Genomic DNA, 23,223 nt, shown 5'->3' with positions numbered 1-23,223 from the left:
TGCGCTCTGTTCAACGATGATATATATGTAAATAATTCGGTGTATACATCGTCGGACCGGCGCTTGAAGGAGAATATCCAAAAATTGGATGTTGATATCGAGCGATACAAATTGTTGCAGCCGTCGAGCTACAACTACAAGAACCAAGCTGGTCGGACTAAATTAGGACTTATCGCACAAGATGTGATGCAGGTATGCGGTGAGGCTCTTGTCTTCACGGACAACGATAACATGAAAGTTGATGAGGAGGGCGATCTCGAGGGCATTCAGTTAGGTTTGGATTACAATGCTATTAGCGTATTGAATACCGCTATCATCAAGAAGCTGATCGCAATGGTTGATGATCAGCAAGCTCAAATAGATGAGTTGCGAGCAATTATCTCTGAATAAGTATAGCCATGGGTTGCGGACCAAGTAAAGAGCTCAAAACTAATTTAAGGTCTGATGAGCCGAACCAGATTGTTGGATCGACCATGCTCCAAGCTGATAAGATTATTGTTCTTGGTGATAGTGTGTTCCTCCCAACTCAAAATCTCGATGGGGAGTCTGCCATACTTGAAGTTAGTATCAGCGATAAAAAAATCAACATTTATCGAGGATATCGAGATAGACTCGTGCGGAGTGGAATTGCTTAGATTAGTAAGACTAAGAGATCTTGATCGCGTGTCTTACGCCACTTGATCTTCGATCAAATAGCAAATGTCTTCACAGTCTTTTTTTTCTTTGGCTGATAAGCCCACATACGACCACCCTCGGTTTGCGTTGATGCATCCACCTTCCGGATTGACTTATCAAGATCAGTTGCCCACACAGCAGCCTGAGTCTTCTGAGGTCGGTCATGAATGATTAGATTCTTCATGATAGATTTGAGTTCAGCGACATTGTTATCAGCGTTATCGCCATAGCTACCAGCTGAGCTGGAAATAATGCGGGGGTTGAAGAAGAACATGGTGTTTATAGTAGTCGAGTGATAATTTGCTTGAATTCCTTATCGTCAATCAGTCGATTGCTGTACATATCCACCGTGAGAGATTTGAGCTGTTTAATAATGCTTGGATTATCATTTCCTAACTCAATCTCCCCTTTGAGCTTGTCATACTCAGCACGAAGGGTTTCCAATGGATCCGTAAGCTTATCGTGGAAATTGTACTGGAGATGAGTGATCGCAAGGATCTCCTTGAACATTTTTTTATCGTCGACGCTGAGCTAATCATACGTTGGCTGATCAATATGCTGCTTATAAACAAGAGTTCTAATCATGCCTTGAAGACTATCACTGATCTGACACTTAGGACCACATTTGCGACGATTAGGTTGAACGATAACAAGTGTCTTAGCATCAAGGTCAGGAATACGAATATACTTGCTCCCAAGTTGGCGATATATGTAGGCACTTGGCGTAGCTAACCCTTGAATCTCATTAAGATTGTAGGTTCTCCCACGTCTAACAACACCTTCCAGTGGAGCCACACCAGCACCTCTTAGGCCACGTCCCTTCAGTTCCCCATCTGTGTTGACCGCATCGCTATAAGCCAAAGATTTCGCGTTGAATACCGCTTTAGTAGCTCTCATAGCTGATTTTGCTGCCTGTAGTGCCGATCGAGCTGATTTTGAGCTATTTCCTTTGACAGCGTTTTTAGCCTCATAATATCGCTTTTCAGCCTCGCCGTATTCCTGATAAGCCCGTTCAGAGTCATCATGAAGCTTTTGCAAATGTATTTTTATATAAGGCTCTGTACTTTCAGTTCTGATATGATCAGCTGTACCCATGATAGCTTCGTTCAATATTTGTAGATTATCTTCGAGATTTTTGCGTCTTTGTTGATCAGGTTCTCTACTCTCATCAAAAATTGGTGGCGAATCACCATATAGAGCTACGGTATCGTCATTAAGATACGCATTCAACTCCTCAAATCCGTCGAGCAACGATATGAATGTATCCATCCATCTGATATTCTTCATCAACCCCTTCAACGCTTCTCCAGATACTTGCTTGTGTTTTCCATTTCTAATATTTAACGGTTTGGTTTCAGATGGCTCACCAAAATAGTATTTAGGATGCGTTTTAACACTACTCTTAGACTCAACGATTGGTTTGAGTCTAAACGGGATTTTAACACCCTTAGAATTAAGACCGCTGTAGTAATCAGTTAAGATTTTTTTAGCATCGTTGTCAGCATTGGATAGATTTTGATCCATGTCTTCATCAACTCCAGCCATTGTGCCTTGTCGTGCCTCTCCTACACCTTCTGTGAAATCGTTCGCATCAAGTTCTTTATCCGCATCACCAACCATCTCTAAGTCAAGCCCTCTCTCTCTCTGACCATATCTATAAAAGAATCAAGCGTAAGTTGCCAATTGACTTTCGTAGTTATAGAGGGCTTGATTTTATTACTTTCCTTGCCGGAAACGCCAATTGTACTACCATCGATCCATACATAACCATTCGCATCAAAAGGGTTGCTTTGTTGGTTCCTTTAAGGATAGGATTAATTGTCTTCATTAAACCGTTCGATTCAAGTAGTTCCTTATTTTTATCAATGATAAAGTGCATTTTGAATTTGTTGTAAGTCTGATCGGAAGTTGTGGAAGTTGATTTATCAAATACGAGAAATCGTTGTTTACTTTGCTTATATTTGGTAGGTATCTTTACTAAGTTTCTTTTAATACCTCTTAAACGCTCCCATACCTGATATGGTGTTTTTTTATCCTCTTCACCCATCTCGTTTCGCTCACGTTTCTCATTTTGGTAAGCTATGAATCTAACATCGTTTGTGATGATAAATCCTATATGATCGTAAGTCTCTTCCCAATCAATGCTTGGGACTAAAACAATCTTGTTCAATCTAATACTATATGTCTTAGCATCGTTTCCAATATAATACTTCGTTAGCTGACGACCATTTGCAGATAAAGGATGAATACGCATTTGAGCAAGAATTGGATAAAGCTCAAAGATTTCTGCAACCGCTTTCTTAAATTCGGTTTGAGAGATTTGTTCATCATCGCTCGTATTAACTGATGGTTTCGATACATCAATTGGAGAGATACTAATTCCTTCTATTGAAACATCAGATAGTGGTTTCTGTACTGGAGGGATATTAACACCGTCCAGTTTAACATCGGAAAGTAATCTAACGTTAGGTTCTGTATTAGTTCCAGTTGTTGATACCTCATGGTTTGTTTGGGAGTTTTCATCACTCAGTCTTTTTTTTAAGTCAGATTGAGAAATCGCCTGATCAATAATATCATTCAAATTTTGCTTCACTGCATCAGGGACGGCTTCATCAGTGCCAACACTCATATCAGTCTGGGTTGATTCAGTTGATTTCTTTGCTACAGTAGTGATACCATTGCTGATATCAGTTGCCCACGATGCACCTTCATACATATCACGCTTAGCATTAGCTTGTCGAACACGACGTTGAGCTCTTTCAAGAAGCTCCTGTCGCTTTTGCTCTCTCTGAGCGAGGGATGTGAAATTTGGAAACATTGTACCTATATCAGACGAATCATAAAAAAATGAGTAGTCTTAAATTCTTAAATACTATGGTAGGATCGCGAGACCCTGCCTACGTCCGAGTCTCGCTCGATACTCTCACCAATAGCTTGGCATAACCGAGTCTTGTCGAAATTGAGAGTACGAATGACAAATATGATTTCGTTCATTTAGTAGATTGAGATATCGATCTTTGATGCAATGGAATGGAACTCCAAATATTGCCTCTAACTCATCGCGATACTTCGGATTTACAACAGTTTTTCGGAAATTGGATGCAGCATCAAGATTTATTAGTTCGTTCTTGATTCGGCTTACCTCCTGGATGACCCATAACTTTCGTCGTAGCTTAGCAAGCTCACGCTCCTTTTCTAAACAGCTGGAACACATTATTCTCTATATATATTAAGTCATATAATTCCAGTTTGTTCGCAAAAATAGATTGAACAATATACTTGAGTCAAAAGCTTACATAGGATGTCTCTATCTAATTTATTTACAAGCTAATTATGACTCTTTTTTATCACCCCAGTACTCCTTCTCAAGGGTAGATCTTTTATTTTTGTTGATCAATCGGAGATTTGAGAATGGTTCCCATGAATCAGGCTCGTTGCCAAGCCATCGTACCAGATATTTGTACTTCCCAGAGCGTATCTTTTTATGGTCTAAGATCTTCTCCGCCTCAAGAATATCACCTCGGTTAATAGTAGCATCCGTGGTCTCAGATTTAACCATTTTGAGATCCTTTGGTGCCTTGTAGAGGGTATGCCCATTTTTGGAGCGGATTTGGACTCGGTATCCATCCATTCCAACGATTGTATAGATGGCTTTGCTCCATCGAGCAGCTTCTTTATCAAATGTTTGCTTCTTGAGTCGATATAGTACATTTGCTCCGACTTCGAACTCATTCTCAACTCTCTCTGCTTCCCCTTGATTATGTTCCAGCTCTGACCCAATGCCTTTACCTTTGGCCTCGTTTGGTGTCATTTTAATTGAGCGATGGAACGTGCTATTATAGTTTTCGATAACATCGCTGATAAGCTTTTGCGTAATCCTCTTGGGGGACATTTTAGTTAGTCTCTGCTTCAAGGTCCTGTTGAATCGTTCAATTTTACCCATGGTTCCATGATCACCGGGTTCGTTGTTGTAGTGATCAATATTCTTAATTTGGAAGAATTCTTGAGCCTGTGAGTTCATGAACTCGCTTCCATTATCGCTTGTCAGGATATCAACTGTGTGAAGGAGAACAAATGCTTTAAGCGCTGCTAACACAGTTGCTGCCGTTTTGTTTGATAAGAGCTTTGCGTACCCCAACCTTGAGTTGATGTTGATGGCAGTCAAAATTGGTCGTTTCTCCCAAAACGCAAGATCCATTTGCCATGAATTGGGGTTGTGTGAAGCTATTTTAAAGTCATCAAAACGCTTCTTCTGATCCTGAAATCGCTGAATATCGGTCTGGTTCGCATACCACTCCTTTACGATTTTGATAGTAATCTTAGGGTCTAACTCTTTGGCCTTCTGATACAGAGCTTGAGTGCCGATAAAGCCGGTTTTTGGATCATAGTAGAGTTTTTTTAGTAGATCTTGAGAAGACATGATCCTATATTTAGAAGGAAAAAAAAAATAAGCATCACCCTTAGACATCAAGCGGAATTGTAGAAATACCGTCTGACAGTACCTGTCGCTTGTCGTAGTAATAATTGAGGGCAGTTTTGGTTTGAGTATAGGTAATGATCGATTTGGTTTCTTTCGATAGTCTGAAACCCTTGTTAGTACCCCGAAGTGTGATACGGTCCCGTACAACTGTCTCGAAACCATCTGGGTTAAGTACATCAACATTACGACCACGTCCCTGCTGTACACCCTTAGCACTGACTTTGACCTTGTGCTCCTCGTCCGGTAGATAGCAGATGTAGTTCTTAGATGATAATGAGACCATTGCATCACCTCGCAACTCTTCCTTGAATAGACCAGGCCAAAGTAGCTACCTATCAGCTTACGAGCTGGTTTTGCTCGGCTTTGCTTACGTGCCTCGTTGTACTTGTACATGTGATGACCAATGACACTCTCATCAGTACAGTCGATTAGCGTGTTCTTAAAGATGGGGGTCATCTCTGAAAAGTAGTCTTTCAAGTGCTCTGGTGTATGAATATCACACTCAAGAAAGCCGAAAATCTTATCACAAACGATGTCCTCGACAATGCCGTCATAAGCCTCGATCGTAGTCAATCGTCCGCATGGCATCTCATTACCAAGTGCCCATAGGTATAGAGCGTTGGCATCGTATCCGATAATTTTCTTACAGAGCTTACCTCCGCGAATCTTCGTCTCATTGCGCTTGGCGTAGCGATTGAAGATAATAGATGGACCTCCAGCAATGTTGGCCTTCATCTTAGCGTAGATATCTTTTTCCTCCTTATCAATGCTATACACCAGCCTGTCCGAGTTGAACTCAAGCAATTTCTTATAGCGGAATCCCTTGAGCGACATGTCCTTACGGGCAGTGTTGCACTTGATACAGCTAACCAATATGTTGCCATCGATATGCCCAAGCTTGTTGTTGATATGGTCTGCTGAAGCGGTATCGGCGGTCAGCTTACAGTAGCATAAACCGCACAGATACTTTTGCTTTTGCAGCAATGTATCCAAGTGAGCAAGTGTCATACCAAATTCCCGCTTTGCCTTCGCATCCTGACTCTTGTAGCCAGCCATACGATGGGGTGGAAATTGGAATGCGTTAGCAGGTGCCTTATCCGGGTATTGGAGATTGCTGAAGCAGGTCTGATACATAACCTTCTCACTAAGTCCAGGTAGCGACACTCCATCAGCAAACATATCCAGATCGAAACGCATGAATAGCTCGCGCTGGGCTTTGATAGCCTTGATGAATGGGACTACATCGAGATTGTTGTACCAGACCAGTAGATCCTTGATGGACTTCATCTCATAGTACCCCCACACAAACTTTACTCGCTCGTATTCATCATCGCTGATGCTTGCTCCACGGAGCTTGCTGTCAAAAGCTGACTTAGGCGGGATAATAGTCTGGTTGAGTACATTGAACGCCGTGATGTACTCATACGGGAAAAGACCCTTACCAAGACCACAGACACATCTAATTTTGTCATCACATTTGCAGCCACCGAGATATGTCGTAAGATACTTATCATAGCTGGTACCAGCCGGTACATAGTTGCTAATATCGAGCATTTTCATATTCGATGTAGCGATGCACATGTAGCTGGGGTTCTTGATAACAGATTTGATGTTGTCAGTACCAATGATGGCGAATAAGTCGCTCTTAATCAAGTTGATATCGTATCGACCAGAATTAAAGCCAAATACTGGTACCTGATCAATCTGCTGTTTCAGTCGCCCGTAGTCGGACCTCTGCTTACCAAAGCCAAGACTGGTATGAAAGTGGAAGAAGCTATCATACTTTCCTTCCTTAATCCAACTATCCACATCAGCCATCGTGTACTTCTTACCAAGATTGACTCCTGGAACTTCTATACCAGTCAGACCGTGGGCGTTGATTATTTTTTGCAGAAGCGACTTATACTTATCGACATTGTACTGTTGGATCTTCAGCGATACATCACCGATGTATTTGAACATATCCGTCAGCAGCATCTTTGGATCATCATTCACAAAGCAGTGCACCTCCTCGGTTAAGCTATCAGCTACTGATACAGACACTGGAATGTGTTCGTTCGTGAAGACAGTATTCTTCCCGTGTTGAGTCGCGGTAGGCTTAAGGATTGCCTCAAAGTCATAGACAATGAAGTGGTCGATGTACTGGTTAGCATCCTTAATGGAATACTTTGCAAGCAGTGATCGAATCGCGTTAGGAGCTGGTTCGTAGATAGTTGGCTCAGCGGGGAAGCTCTCAATATTCACAAGCTCGCACTGATTTTTCTTGTGGTTTTTGAGTCTTTTACCGCTCACGAATATCATTTCACACTTCGGACACTGATACTTAGACTGAAGCATATCGATGCTCTTGATGTAGAGAGCGTGGTTCTCGTGTGATAGAATATCCATAGCTTCAAACCCCTTGTCCGACCTACGAATGCATTCTACATTCCCAGAAGCCACATCCATGCTATATACGTTAATACCGAGCTGGAAGCGGTCCTCAACCTCATCGAGCTGTAGCAGGTCAATAGGCTTGAAGCTTCTAAATAGACTCAACGTATACTTCACCCCCTTGAAAGAGCAGTAGCGCTTGAATGCCTCCTTCACCTGAGCCTGAATTCTGCGAGGATCCTTCTTAGCGCTCTGGAATGTGTGCCAGGCGATGCAGTGGAAGACACACTTATTGTTGGTCTTAGGGAAGTTGATTACATGCTTGTTTTCGCGGATAATCTTAGGAATAACAGCGTCGCTATCACCAAGAGCATGGTCGCGATGGTAGACAAAAATCTTGAATGCCGTGATCGCCTTAAGCTTATATCCCGAGCTGGGATAGTTCAGCTTGTCAGCCAACTCCATCGACCGAATTTCTGAAATCACCTTCTTTCGAATATCCGCCTTGCTATTGATTGCAACGGGGTTATTGAATACATAAGTGTTAGCGAGATTCGGGTAGAAGTAGCGAGTGTCATCAGGATCAGTCTTGCTCACAAGTTCGTACCCAAGAGCAATATTTACCTTAAAAGCACTTGTCTGAGTCGAAAGAACGTTCTCGAGCTTATCGTAGAAATCAGTAGCCTCGACACCCTCATATAGGTGTGATTCCATGTGATTACCAGTGTAAAACCGGTATTTGGGATCAGACTTATAGTCAGGCGACATATGCTTCTCAAGGGTTTCAACAGAAACATTGTACTGCTTAGCCACCAACTTCTTGTTGGCTGAACGAGAAATGTTGCTAACATATACCATCTTTCCAGTTCTACCTCGAACCTTAACCCGGTAGCTGCTACCCCATTTGACAGCTTGGATATTTAATCTCTTTAATCCTGCGAGTTCGTATGCAAACATATTGCCTATATATCTTCGCCTAAATTAATCTTGTGAGAATCGACTTTATAATTATCGGACCTTGTATCAGGATCGACTTTATATTAGGGCTGACTTTATATTTGAGAAAAAAAATTAATTAATTAGTTAAGTTCGCTTTGCTTAAGGTCGGATTTACTTAAGTAATTCTTCTTCTTACGAGCACGAATTTCCGCGCGATTTTTCTCATCATATTCTCGCTGCTTCGCCAGCCGCGTTTCCCTTGTTTTTAGATAGTACCGCTTTTGAGCGGCTTTGATTCGCTCTTTGTTAAGTTCGTATTGATCGGGTGAGTATGTCATCTTTGTATATTATTAACTTTATATTTATCAGAATGGAAAATAAATAGTTTCACCTTACTCCTAGAGTTGTGTGGCGCGCTTAGTTTCACCGGTAGCTTGACTTTGTGCGGATTACTCTAGATGCTCTTAAGTGCTATGGTTGAGCGGACGATGCCTGATTAAGCAGATGAGTGCATGTAAGAAGATCTCAATTAGAAAATAAGCAAAGGATTGCAACGCTTGGACGATCATATGGAATATATTTATTGCAGCATCGCGTAAATCTTCCCGACGATTTCTTTCAATCCTTCAAACGTCGGTATAGTATCGGTGAGTGGAAGAGTACACTCTTGCTGTCGGACCCTCTCGTCTTCACTGATCAAGAACTTCCACTCAAGAAAATTGGTCACAATGCCATATACCACAGATAGATCTTCTACATCAGCAAGAGCTTCCAGCCCCGTCACATTCTGAACCAGTCCTTGCAGCATATCTTCACGCTTTGCTTGAACAAGTGAAATTCTCTTGGTGCCACGCTGGAGCACAAACTCGAATCGTCCTTTTAGGAGCACGTTCTTCCCATCCACGTCTTCTTCGACTAATATGCGGACGTCCCCGAGTTGACGACTGACTGTCTCGAGGATCGGGGCGATAAAAAACAATCTCTTGGCTTCTTTCCCATCGGACATTTGTCCATAGAGTCTCCGCAAGTCCTTAATACGAGCGAGGAGCAGCTGGATGTCAGCGTCAGGAATATCGCTGGGTTGAAGGTCGTAAGAAACGTCGAAGTTGTAAATAGGTTTGATATCTTGCCAACAAAGACTCGAATAGCCCACAGTCTTGTCGACATCGTGATTTTTCCGCTTTTTGTTTGTTTTCTTCGCGTCTTCATTCGTCGTCTTCTGGTTCGCCTCTTGATTCTTCTGACGAATCATTGCATTGATCGCAGCCCATCGTTTGAGACGTTCGGGGTGACGGTGTATTGTAGTTGGTGGCAAAGAGGGTGCCACGCCGAGAGCCATGGCTGTGGAGCGGTCGTTTTCTTGCTTCGGAACCACCACCAGCACGTGAACAGGGGTCGTTTTAGCCATAACATGTTGCCTCGTGACTTGGAACTTCACGTCCTTCTTCGACAAACCGACAAGGTTAAGTGGTGCTCCTCCAGCGTCCAAGGGTGTCAAGCCATCCGCCTTCTTCACGTCTGCCTCCGTCAGCCACGCGCCGCGGCCCTCGTCTTTCTTCGCCAGGAAGAGCTGCAGCTTGTCTGCGTCGATGTCCTTCAAGTCGTTCGGCTTCTCGCCCTTGATCGCCTTCTTCAAGTCCCCCACCAATTGATCCGCGTCGATCTCCACCTCGAACACGCTTCCCACCACGCCAACGATCGCACAGAATAGCTTCACCATCTTTCCTCGAGGCAGCAGATTCTGGAATGAGGAAGAAGGGAGGGAGAATTTCCGGCGTACTTAACCGGAAAAGAAGGCGTGTCACATACATGTAGGCTTCCAACCAATGGTGAGACGCCACGCGTCGCGCTGCTCTGAACTATTCCTTGCGGAAAAAATATGCCGGCGTAATTTTCTATTGCTTTTATCAATGTCTAGCTTAAATGTTTTATATTTGTCAGGATGAAAAAAAATCATAATAAAAACCAATTTATTAGTGATGCATGCCGAAGGGAGAATCAGCTAAAATAACTCAACGTGGGAATAGATCGAGTGACCTGCCTTGCCACAGCACGCGCCATGTCCATGTCGGGACCTAATATACTGGCGATGTCATAGTATCGTTCGATGCTCTCACGAATCCCGCCACTTTCACTGGCCTCGCTGATGGACGGCAGCACCCGAGATAGCTTCTGACGCTTCATGGGGTCTTGGAGCACTGGGGTCATGAGATCCGTAGTATCAGTAGGCTTCAGTAGCTGCCTGATCAACTCGAAAGCTTCACCTGGATTCGTAATGTTCACTCTGTTGATGCAAGTGGTGTTGTTTTCCTTCCCGGCGACCCAAAAGAACCGCCAATCGCCGTTGAAGTCAGTAAGCAGTGCAACCACTGGGTCGTTGGCAAGCAGATCCAGAGCAATTAGCTCTGACGTCGCCTGGAAGACAGATTGTCTTTCAACCTTTTCCTTCACTTCAATCAGCATCTTCACTTCAGGCAAGTCCAGCGCATAGTCCGCGCTCTCCATGACGATATCACTGAGTATGAGAAGATCGGTGCGACCCCGGAGCTCAATGTTGGAGCCCTTGACAACAACTCGGAGAATATCTGTCACATTTTCCACACCGAACACGCAAAGCTTCTTCTCCTGGAGAACCTCGCCAATGTTGCTGTCAACATACTCGCGATATTCATCTTTCTGCTTCTCCTCGCTGAGTTTCATGTCCCATGTGAACCCCTTGACTTTACCCCACTTTGCAACGGTCTTACGCACAGGTTTCACCGTAATGTTGAAGGCGTCCAGAAGTTCCTCGTACTCGGTTGAGCCCACCTTCGAGTGGGTATATGTCTTGCGTTTGGTCAGCACAGTTTGCGCGTGAATTTCGTGCACCTCTTGGACCACTTGATCCATCTTGGATGCCTCACTCACTGAACCTCCAGCCCCCTCCGGAACCACCACCAGCACGTGAACAGGGGTCGTTTTAGCCATAACATGTTGCCTCGTGACTTGGAACTTCACGTCCTTCTTCGACAAACCGACAAGGTTAAGTGGTGCTCCTCCAGCGTCCAAGGGTGTCAAGCCATCCGCCTTCTTCACGTCTGCCTCCGTCAGCCACGCGCCGCGGCCCTCGTCTTTCTTCGCCAGGAAGAGCTGCAGCTTGTCTGCGTCGATGTCCTTCAAGTCGTTCGGCTTCTCGCCCTTGATCGCCTTCTTCAAGTCCCCCACCAATTGATCCGCGTCGATCTCCACCTCGAACACGCTTCCCACCACGCCAACGATCGCACAGAATAGCTTCACCATCTTTCCTCGAGGCAGCAGATTCTGGAATGAGGAAGAAGGGAGGGAGAATTTCCGGTGTACTTAACCGGAAAAGAAGGCGTGTCACATACATGTAGGCTTCCAACCAATGGTGAGACGCCACGCGTCGCGCTGCTCTGAACTATTCCTTGCGGAAAAAATATGCCGGCGTAATTTTCTATTGCTTTTATCAATGTCTAGCTTAAATGTTTTATATTTGTCAGGATGAAAAAAAATCATAATAAAAACCAATTTATTAGTGATGCATGCCGAAGGGAGAATCAGCTAAAATAACTCAACGTGGGAATAGATCGAGTGACCTGCCTTGCCACAGCACGCGCCATGTCCATGTCGGGACCTAATATACTGGCGATGTCATAGTATCGTTCGATGCTCTCACGAATCCCGCCACTTTCACTGGCCTCGCTGATGGACGGCAGCACCCGAGATAGCTTCTGACGCTTCATGGGGTCTTGGAGCACTGGGGTCATGAGATCCGTAGTATCAGTAGGCTTCAGTAGCTGCCTGATCAACTCGAAAGCTTCACCTGGATTCGTAATGTTCACTCTGTTGATGCAAGTGGTGTTGTTTTCCTTCCCGGCGACCCAAAAGAACCGCCAATCGCCGTTGAAGTCAGTAAGCAGTGCAACCACTGGGTCGTTGGCAAGCAGATCCAGAGCAATTAGCTCTGACGTCGCCTGGAAGACAGATTGTCTTTCAACCTTTTCCTTCACTTCAATCAGCATCTTCACTTCAGGCAAGTCCAGCGCATAGTCCGCGCTCTCCATGACGATATCACTGAGTATGAGAAGATCGGTGCGACCCCGGAGCTCAATGTTGGAGCCCTTGACAACAACTCGGAGAATATCTGTCACATTTTCCACACCGAACACGCAAAGCTTCTTCTCCTGGAGAACCTCGCCAATGTTGCTGTCAACATACTCGCGATATTCATCTTTCTGCTTCTCCTCGCTGAGTTTCATGTCCCATGTGAACCCCTTGACTTTACCCCACTTTGCAACGGTCTTACGCACAGGTTTCACCGTAATGTTGAAGGCGTCCAGAAGTTCCTCGTACTCGGTTGAGCCCACCTTCGAGTGGGTATATGTCTTGCGTTTGGTCAGCACAGTTTGCGCGTGAATTTCGTGCACCTCTTGGACCACTTGATCCATCTTGGATGCCTCACTCACTGAACCTCCAGCCCCCTCCGGAACCACCACCAGCACGTGAACAGGGGTCGTTTTAGCCATAACATGTTGCCTCGTGACTTGGAACTTCACGTCCTTCTTCGACAAACCGACAAGGTTAAGTGGTGCTCCTCCAGCGTCCAAGGGTGTCAAGCCATCCGCCTTCTTCACGTCTGCCTCCGTCAGCCACGCGCCGCGGCCCTCGTCTTTCTTCGCCAGGAAGAGCTGCAGCTTGTCTGCGTCGATGTCCTTCAAGTCGTTCGGCTTCTCGCCCTTGATCGCCTTCTTCAAGTCCCCCACCAATTGATCCGCGTCGATCTCCACCTCGAACACGCTTCCCACCACGCCAACGATCGCACAGAATAGCTTCACCATCTTTCCTCGAGGCAGCAGATTCTGGAATGAGGAAGAAGGGAGGGAGAATTTCCGGCGTACTTAACCGGAAAAGAAGGCGTGTCACATACATGTAGGCTTCCAACCAATGGTGAGACGCCACGCGTCGCGCTGCTCTGAACTATTCCTTGCGGAAAAAATATGCCGGCGTAATTTTCTATTGCTTTTATCAATGTCTAGCTTAAATGTTTTATATTTGTCAGGATGAAAAAAAATCATAATAAAAACCAATTTATTAGTGATGCATGCCGAAGGGAGAATCAGCTAAAATAACTCAACGTGGGAATAGATCGAGTGACCTGCCTTGCCACAGCACGCGCCATGTCCATGTCGGGACCTAATATACTGGCGATGTCATAGTATCGTTCGATGCTCTCACGAATCCCGCCACTTTCACTGGCCTCGCTGATGGACGGCAGCACCCGAGATAGCTTCTGACGCTTCATGGGGTCTTGGAGCACTGGGGTCATGAGATCCGTAGTATCAGTAGGCTTCAGTAGCTGCCTGATCAACTCGAAAGCTTCACCTGGATTCGTAATGTTCACTCTGTTGATGCAAGTGGTGTTGTTTTCCTTCCCGGCGACCCAAAAGAACCGCCAATCGCCGTTGAAGTCAGTAAGCAGTGCAACCACTGGGTCGTTGGCAAGCAGATCCAGAGCAATTAGCTCTGACGTCGCCTGGAAGACAGATTGTCTTTCAACCTTTTCCTTCACTTCAATCAGCATCTTCACTTCAGGCAAGTCCAGCGCATAGTCCGCGCTCTCCATGACGATATCACTGAGTATGAGAAGATCGGTGCGACCCCGGAGCTCAATGTTGGAGCCCTTGACAACAACTCGGAGAATATCTGTCACATTTTCCACACCGAACACGCAAAGCTTCTTCTCCTGGAGAACCTCGCCAATGTTGCTGTCAACATACTCGCGATATTCATCTTTCTGCTTCTCCTCGCTGAGTTTCATGTCCCATGTGAACCCCTTGACTTTACCCCACTTTGCAACGGTCTTACGCACAGGTTTCACCGTAATGTTGAAGGCGTCCAGAAGTTCCTCGTACTCGGTTGAGCCCACCTTCGAGTGGGTATATGTCTTGCGTTTGGTCAGCACAGTTTGCGCGTGAATTTCGTGCACCTCTTGGACCACTTGATCCATCTTGGATGCCTCACTCACTGAACCTCCAGCCCCCTCCGGAACCACCACCAGCACGTGAACAGGGGTCGTTTTAGCCATAACATGTTGCCTCGTGACTTGGAACTTCACGTCCTTCTTCGACAAACCGACAAGGTTAAGTGGTGCTCCTCCAGCGTCCAAGGGTGTCAAGCCATCCGCCTTCTTCACGTCTGCCTCCGTCAGCCACGCGCCGCGGCCCTCGTCTTTCTTCGCCAGGAAGAGCTGCAGGTTCTTGGCATCGACGTCCTTCAAGTCGTTCGGCTTCTCTCCCTTGATCACCTTCTTCAAGTCCCCCACCGTCTGGTCTGCGTCGATGTCAACCGGGAACGAGCTTTCCGCCACGCCATCGATCACACAGAACAGCTTCACCATCTTTCCTCGAGCTGGCAGATTCTGGAATGAGGAGGAAAGGAGGAGAATTTCTGGCGTACTTAAGCGGACATGAAGGTGTGTGACATAGATTTTCAACGAATGATGAGACGCCACGTCGCGCTGGTCCGAGCTAATCGTTGAGGTAAAAATTTGCCGGCGTAATGTTCTATTGCTTTTATCAATATAGTTTGGACGTTGGCGGCCGAAACGCCCTAAGATCCAAAAGACGTGGCTCTCGCTCTAAGGTGGTCGAGAGGTTGCGTCTTTGAAACCAACAGCTGTTAGATCTCAGCGGTTGAGGAGGAAATATAACTTTCACATCTCAGAATCTGACAAACACAGTAGCCCATCTCCACAATACGCACGGACAGGCCAGGCTCCACTGCCCCGCTGCCTGGCTGCGCACAACCGATCAGCGCGATGGGCGTGACGGGATGAGCACGCAGGATGATGGACTTCTGTGCCGGTAGTGGGGTGGTACACACCTAATTGTGTGATGTTCACACCACAATCATCGGTGAAGCAGCGAAGCAGCCGGAGCAGGGCGGCCGCCGAAGAAGCGCTGCACGGGCGTCCAGCACTCAGCCTAAGACCATGCCGGGCCTCAGCGCGTCGGAGATGGCACCGGAGGAGCTCCGTGCAGGGGAAGTAATCGAGTATTACTCGCGTGCGTTCGTGTGTGGCGACCGCCGAGGGTATCGTCGCGCCGTCGTCACCCGTGTCGATGGTGGCGCGGACGTCGACTTCCCGATCACGGTGGACACGGAGGAGGTGATCCCGCCGGACATGATGCTGAAGCGGGTCGCACACCGCTTCAGCATCCCCCTCAAGGCAGGAGGATCCAAGTGGCGCAAGCTGCGGACATTTGATCTGGTGACGGGAACGTTCTCAGCGGAAACACGTGCCAGCGCACTCAATAAAGCGCTTGAAGGAGCAGTGGCAGCTGCATTCGACGCCGTACGTGACGGATATCGCGATGCAAGCGAGGAAATAGTCCCGGAAACGCCGCAGAACAGCGCGTGCAGCTCTCCAGACGCGGAATCCAATCCGGACCACATGCGTTCACCCAGGACCCCGATGCGCAGCGGTAGCCCAACTGCGAGCGCTGCAGAAGACTCTACAAGGTCTAAGGAGTGCTCTCCAAGCGAGGGAATCGGCGCTGAGTCTTCTCTGAGGCAGATTATCGACTTAGTGTCGCCTGGGGAGGAGACCAGAACGCTATCTAATGCTGAATCCGGTCGACCTAGCAAAGAAGAGGTGGCTGCTTACGTCCTCGCCATACCAAACCGCCACGCCCGCGCAAAGATACGGCACCAAGCCAAGAAGAAGAGGGCGCAGTGGCACGTGCCCCGGTCGAGGAAGCGACGGCACCTGGCGAAGTGCGCCATAACCAAGAGCGGCAGCGCGATCTACCACGCCAAAACATTTAAGGCTGCTATATTCAAGAATTTGCAGAGCAGCCCGGAGGTGCAGGAGCACCTGGAGAACTTGCACACTCGACGTACTACCTATCAGTATTCCGCGCAGAAGGCGAGCCGCAACCTGCTCCGTGCAGTCCCGTGGCCTGCGGAAATCCAACGCATTACCAGCTGCAAACGCAATGGCGTCAAGTTTCCGGACATTGGGCACTTCGACCCGTGCCAGTGCATGGGGGACTGCTTCTGGGACTCTTGCTCGAACGTGGCGTCGTTGTCATTCTGCACCCCGAAGTACTGCAACCTCGGAGCGAGGTGCAGCAACGCACCGCGCACGCTGAGCACCTTGCAGTTGTTCGATACTGGCCGTGTCGGCCTTGGAGTGTACACCGCAACTGATCTTGACGTCGGCGACGTATTGGGCGAGTACTGCGGAGAGCTCACAGAGTTCCCCGCAGTAGTTGAGGGTCAGCCGCCTGTTGCTGTGAAGGAGAACAGCGGGTACACGCTCCTGTATAATGCCAAGTCGGTGAACAAGAACTACGTATACGTGGACGCCCTGAGGTGCGGCTCCATTACAAGATTCCTTTCGCACTCCTGCGAGCCCAACGCAGCCTTCGTGGAGCAGCAGACGCGCTCACGAGTGCGTGTACTCGTCAAAATGATCAAGAACGTGAAGGCAGGCGCGCAGGTGACCGTTCACTACGGTAATGAGCGATGGTTTAAATGCGCATGCGATAGGTGCTGGCCGCATCGTGTTGTAGAGGACACCGACAGCGAAGAAGAGTAGTAGTAGGTATTTCCTCGCGTCAAATGGTTTCATCTAGTGCTCACTCGACTTAATGAACTGACAGAGCGACCATTTCATTCCACGTATGAGTGCTGGAGCTGTTCTTAACGAATCGGCACAAATGGTAAGATCCCTCACATGTAGTGCATTATACTCAATACTGCGGGTATGCACGTGAACTAACATTGCCGTAGCTCGCACCAATGCAGCCGCTGGATCACATAAGACTCAAAGCAGACCCAATCGTCCGCGGGCGTCCAATGTCAGGAAGTACAGCGACCTCGCCCCGCTTTCTCTTCCGACGACTAATGAGCACTTCTCTTCCGCTGCTGTCCACGTGCGCAGTGACTCGTAGTGCGAACAGGACGTGCACACACGCCCCAAACGCAAACCAGTAGTCACAAGGACACCACTGACGCTGCACATCCACCGGCCAGCCGTCCGAAGGCTCTCCCTCGACTTCCTTCCGCGCATAATTCGACCCCATCTGCACCGACACGGCGATGTTTGCTTCGCCCCGATTGTTGGGTGCCACTGGAACACGAGCGGCACGCAGCGAAATCACACGGAGGACGCAGCACGACCCAGCGCGCACCATATCAATGTCTTGGCCTTCGGCCACGCCCAATAAGCGTTCCCTTACCATCTCAGAGACCCTCCATGCGAGGGTTGGTGCCGGACACACAGCAAACTCGAACGCTCGGGCGCTGCTGGACTGATCTTGGCAGCATGCGCTCAGCTCGCGCAGCAGCGTGCCCATCTTAAGGCGCCGGCGCAGGGTGTAGTCGCGCTTAAGCAGCGCGTTGAACGTCTCTGCGGGGTTGTTCGTGGAGGCGAACCCGCTTGGTGTTGCAAACACCTGCCACGTACTGAAGTGCCCGGTAAGCCATTGCCCGTGGAAGTACTGGGCAAACGGTATCAGAGTAGGAACAGTCATCCAGCGCCTCAAAAACGCACGCAGCATCTCCAAATAGTGCCCTTGACTCCGCGCGAAGTGCAAATCGTACACATCACTCAGCACTCGAGCTTGTTCATCCGAGGAAAGTAGTCTCACGCGCTCCTGGATGTGCTTCATAACGGGAAAGAAGCACATCAGGAAGCGGAAATGGGGGTTGTCGCCGAAGACCGCGGCCAGAGCATTGCACTGAGCTCTGTCGCCGTCGGCCATTGCGTAGTGCACAGTCAAATGCTTCTCGCTGATCCAGAAATAGAGCCGCCGAAGGGCCAGCAGCGCAGCCTGGAACATTGGTTGTGTCTCTTGAGACATAACAAAGAGAGCCACCAAGTGAACTCTGCGCGAACGGTCGGACACACCCACTACCAGGACGGGGTAGTCCAGCTGGTTCATCTTGTAGGTCCCATCGAGGTGTAAGATGAAGCTTTCTGGGGGCACCATCAGCCGTAGCATCAGCGCCTTCGTGGTGATCCCCACCAGGAACGGCTTCAGGTCCGAGCCATTGCCAACTATTGGCAAGCCGGCGTTATCGAGATCCCACGCGAACGTGAAGGGCTCAGTCATGGTCTCCGAGCCGTCGTACGCGTGCTCGCGTATCCACGCCGTCAGATCCTGGACGCGGTCATGATTCGCCATCTGCGTCCGGCCAAAGTGATTCACGAAGTTTTGAACCGTCTTGAGCGGCGGTAGATCATCAAGGGGTGTGGCAAACTTGCGCGATAGAGCGTGACGGATGCGCATGGGGCGGAGGTGGTTCTGGGCCAGATCCCGGCAGAGCGCCTTCTGCGCCAACGACAACTTCTTGCGCCCTGGGGAGGCGGTGGCCGAGCTGTGCGCTCCAGACTCGAAGATGGACACGTGCTTCGAGGCCAAGCACGTGACCATCTTCCCCCGCCACGCGCACTTCACTGGGCACGCTTCCGCGCAGGTTTTGGAGCTGCACTCGAGCAGCCGGTAGCGCATCTTGTGGTCCGCGCCCGGGCAGATCGAGCACCCCATGGCTTGGCTCTTGTCGATATCGAACGACTTGAGCCTGGCCACCTCCGCCTCGCCTTCGGCGGGTTCGACATCCACGGCGATCTCTCGCCAGCTCACCCGCCTCGGCATGCTCGCTCCGCGGACGTGCTTTCTCGAAATGCTGTGGGTCACACCAGAAAACCGCTGGCGTGACGCAGAGCGACCAGCTTAACCCTATCCTCCCCCCTTTTGCACGCTTCCCGCGCACTGTGCTGGGGAAGTGTGGTGGCACGACACTGTGTTGTGGTGACCAGTTTCTATGGTGCTGACGCAGACTTATTGTGCTATGGCAGCACTGTATGGTGCGCTTAAGGCGTTCTCGCGGTTGAGCGATTCTAAAACTACCCTAATATTGTAAAGGCGCTGCTTTCGCTCTAAGGTGGTCGAGAGGTTGCGTCGTTGAAATCGCTGCTGTCCCGAAAGAAGGTTTCAGGAATGTTCTCGGTGGTAAATTACGGTAAGGAAAAAAATTGCCGGCGTAATGTTCTAAGTATTACTACTGATGTATGAGAAACTTATTACTCTCTTCCAGGACTCAGCGCTGATGACTTTCCCAGACGACGACTGTGAGATGAGCAAGCCAAGATGGCTATGCCATAATTCTCACCCAAGCTGCTGAGTGGAATGAGGAGCTTAGTGTCGAAGAGCAAGATTACCGGCTGGTTGTAAGGGTGGTCTCTTTAGAGATTCTCAACAGCGCTGACCGATCATCGACAAGGAAGCTTAGCCAATTGTCAAAGCTTGTTAGGACCGGAGTTATGTGGTTCAACGGGCCAAGGGTTTTTGTCTATTCTACGATCACTCGCACCTCAGTTACGTTTTACGCTGAAGGTGGAGCTGAAAAAGCATGAGATTTACGCTACACTATTGAACATATCTCAGGCACGAGCAACCTCTAGGCGGACATAGTGTCATGTTGGCATGCGTCTCCCGCCGCCACGGCTGCAGACGCGACGTGATAGACTGCCGTCTGTGTCGATCCTGTCCCAACACGAGAAACCAGACTTTGTTTTCCTCACGCTCGATGACATTCGGGGAACTCAGGAGACTGCTGGACGGCGTCCACGAGAGATTCTGTGAGCGCCCTTTCTACAAGACGACGGTGTAGTGAAGGTAAATGACAAGCCATGGATTCCGACTACAGCGAAGGACTCACTCACACCGCATCATAGCTTTCTGCGCGTAGTTTATCCCGTTGTGGTCGCGGTTCGCGTTGACTTCCTTGACATACTATTTTTGAAGCTTTGTTGACAGACTAATTATGAACCTTGGGAGTTTTCATTGACAGGAATTAGTCTGTCCTAGACTAATTGTGCAAACATACTAATTTTGAACATAGACTGATTGCTGTAATGACTGTACTCTGCTTGCGGCTCAAGATTAAGCCACAATTTTCTCCCATACCAAAATATATCCGACCTCCGACCTTTCTGACCATGTATAGAAAATAGTATGCGATACAAAAGTTGAGTGACCCTGTAAACATATTCGTAAAAATGTAAATACGTGTTTTGAAATTGATGGCACTGAGTTCACGTGCCCTGCACAAATTCTTCGACGCGTGTCAGTGCCCAAGTGACCATCCTGGAGGATGAATTGAGGGAGGTGTGCCGAGCATCGGTGCACTGAAGAGGGTTGTCGCTGCCACGAAGAACTGTGGTTGATTAATGCTCCCTCGGGCACTTCAACGAGTATACCCTGCGCTGAGTTGTACTAACCCCATCTTAGTAGCTCAGCGGTAGAGCCCCCGAAAGGGATGGTCGTTGGGTCCGATTCCCACCTAAGATATTTCTAATGTTCGACAGCATATTGGCCGGTACAAGGCAGCGAGTGCGAGTGTGAGCCTATGTGTGGAAGTATGTGTCGATGTGTGACAGTATATGTGTTGCGTTGTGAAGCAGTGTGTGTGTGCATGTGTGTGAACTAACGTGTATTATGCAATTTAAAGTGCTGGCGTATTTACGCACAAATCTGTTCCAATATGTTCTGCGTGTAACCAGGGGCAGGGTCTGGGATGGCAGGTGTCCGGAGAAGCTGTTCGTGGCACCCAATATTGGTGTTGAGTGTTCCAGCACGATGGAGTATGCGTAGGTGCTTGATGACGGCTCCGGAGCCACGGGAGCTGATGTTGTGCTCACCAAGGAACGCGAGAACAGACTCCTCCGCGCGAGCTCCGAGAGACAGTACCTGATCGCGATAGTTCGGTGCAGTTGGATCAAGCACAAAGCTGTCCTCCAAGAAAAGCTTCATGTACGCAACAAGTTGCTTGGCGTCGGACTTCTGCTGCTTTGAGATCGGTGCCCGCCACATCCGTGGTTCATGAGCGTACCACGCGTACCAGGTTGCGCGAAGGTGAGTCACTGCTGATCTGCGCTGTTTCTTCTTGACGTTACAGATGTCGCTTGTGTCGGTGTCTGGCTTGTGTCGTTTGCGTGTAGCATGGCTAGAATCGTTGTTTAGCTTAGCCTCGAGGGCATCCATGCGAGCATCTTGCCGCTTGACGTGCTGAATAAAATGATTAATGACAGCCGCTTGGTGGTCGATGATCTTCTGTTCTGCGCTTGGCTCCATCAGCTGCTTGGGTACGAGGGTCTGCTGTTGCTGGTGTGTACTTTGTGACTTGGTGTCTTCACAGGTTAGCTCTGGACTTGCAAGACGCGACGACCACGCCAGTAACTCAAAGACCGAGCAGCCGGTGTCAGCTACACAGCCTTCAATGCGCTTGACAGCAGGTGCTTCGGCGTTCAAGTCTTTCGGATAGTGCCAAAACACACTCGACATAAGCACATCCAGAACGGCTTGATTCACGTTGTGTCGTGTGGTTTTGAGATGGTGACAGGTGGTGAACAGACGGCGCTGGAAGCTAGCGGTCATCGCCCTAGTTTGTATGTCGAATGTTGTCACGTTTTGGAGCGACTCCTTTGCCTCAGCGCTATGCCCACTGAGTATCTTGCTAACCTTGTGATTCTCCTTGCTGTTGTTGAAGGTATAGTTGAACCCCTTGTTTGTTGTGCTCATATTCCAGGCACCTCTGTCGAAGGTCCACCGGGCCGTGAGCTCCCCGCTCCCATTGGCATGCTGTGCACCACCGTATCTGAAGGAATGAGACGTCAGCGCAACCTTGGCTACTGCAGCTGCACCAATTCGGTTCAGCACCAGGTTCATGTGGGAGTAGATGGTGGGCGTCGTCTCCGCCCCAGCAATGGACGGTGCATCAAGACCTGTGGTGTCTGTAGGATGATTGAGGATCTCGAGCAGTGGGGCATCTTGGGAAAATGAGATCGCGGCTTGGCCAGGCAGTTCCGGCAGGTTGTCGATGACGTCGGGAGATGATGCGGTCTGCATCATCAGGGCCAATGCTATCGCGAGCATTGGGCACGTTATGTGTAGTGAGCGTGTGAAAAGAAAATGCGGGAGATCACGAACAGAAGAAGGGTGGAACTAGGAGAGTTTATACACACCGGTTTGGAAGGAATAGAGCTGAGATCATTGTACTATGGGACCTGTAAGGAAGGCCAATATAACTGAAGTGCATGGAGTCGCTGGTACGTAGACTGGCATGGTGCAAAGTAGGCGATATATTATACGTTCATTTGGATGGGGTAGGTCATGTGCTTTTCAGGCCAGTACAACAGCAATTGCCAATAGTTACCAATGTGGTGTAGGGAAACTCATATTTTGGGTGACCACCCATTCTGGCTCTATTAGGTACGTCGTACCTAATGAAGTTCGCACCTAAGCGGCGAACTCGGCAAAGCGTCCGGCACCAAGACTCAGCGAGAGGCAGGACTCAGTGAGCGTATACGATTTTGGAGTTATTCCAAGTGAGAGAGGATAAATCAGAGATCGGAGTGAAAGGTAGGTGGAGATACATAACGACCGGACTCGACGAAGATTAACTAGGAAGCTGAGCGAAGAGTCACAGGGAGATCTATAACGACTCCATTTCACTAGGTATTTGTATAGGATCGATAGGATACCAAAAGGGGGAGCCCGAAGGGACTCCCCGAAGACACAGAGATAACAAACAGAGCAGAATCTTCTAAATCCAAGAACAGCGTATACTTTCCGGTAAGTCCCTGCGTGGGCTGGATTATGTCTGCCGTCGTTCCCCGAGAGGCATAGCTTGTAGGGGAATCGACTGGTAGCGCCAAGAGATCAAGGTCGGCCCGGGGTGGGCAC

At 48.5% G+C, this 23,223-nt stretch overlaps 4 protein-coding genes across 4 annotated transcripts; all 4 read right to left on the bottom strand.

Moving 5' to 3' along the window:
* Positions 1-9,047: 9,047 nt before the first annotated feature.
* On the bottom strand, positions 9,048-10,187 carry KRP23_14137 (Crinkler effector protein 5; the record flags this gene model as incomplete). Its single annotated transcript, XM_067895809.1, has 1 exon — positions 9,048-10,187. One exon carries the CDS (start codon positions 10,185-10,187, stop codon positions 9,048-9,050), a length of 1,140 nt encoding a protein of 379 aa, XP_067737691.1.
* Positions 10,188-10,465: 278 nt separating this feature from the next.
* On the bottom strand, positions 10,466-11,746 carry KRP23_14136 (Crinkler effector protein 63; the record flags this gene model as incomplete). Its single annotated transcript, XM_067895808.1, has 1 exon — positions 10,466-11,746. One exon carries the CDS (start codon positions 11,744-11,746, stop codon positions 10,466-10,468), a length of 1,281 nt encoding a protein of 426 aa, XP_067737690.1.
* A 278-nt stretch (positions 11,747-12,024) lies between these two features.
* KRP23_14135 (Crinkler effector protein 63) lies at positions 12,025-13,305 on the bottom strand (the record flags this gene model as incomplete). The annotated part of the gene is made up of 1 exon (XM_067895807.1): positions 12,025-13,305. One exon carries the CDS (start codon positions 13,303-13,305, stop codon positions 12,025-12,027), a length of 1,281 nt encoding a protein of 426 aa, XP_067737689.1.
* Positions 13,306-13,583: 278 nt separating this feature from the next.
* Positions 13,584-14,864, bottom strand: KRP23_14134 (Crinkler effector protein 63; the record flags this gene model as incomplete). The annotated part of the gene is made up of 1 exon (XM_067895806.1): positions 13,584-14,864. One exon carries the CDS (start codon positions 14,862-14,864, stop codon positions 13,584-13,586), a length of 1,281 nt encoding a protein of 426 aa, XP_067737688.1.
* Between the last annotated feature and the right edge of the window lie 8,359 nt (positions 14,865-23,223).

This window comes from Phytophthora ramorum (genome assembly GCF_020800215.1).
Source record: "Phytophthora ramorum isolate Pr-102 chromosome Unknown Phyram_PR-102_s0020, whole genome shotgun sequence".
Lineage (NCBI taxonomy): Eukaryota > Oomycota > Peronosporomycetes > Peronosporales > Peronosporaceae > Phytophthora > Phytophthora ramorum.
The sequence above is the reverse complement of the archived record's forward strand: the minus strand, read 5'-3'. Positions and strand labels throughout refer to the sequence as shown.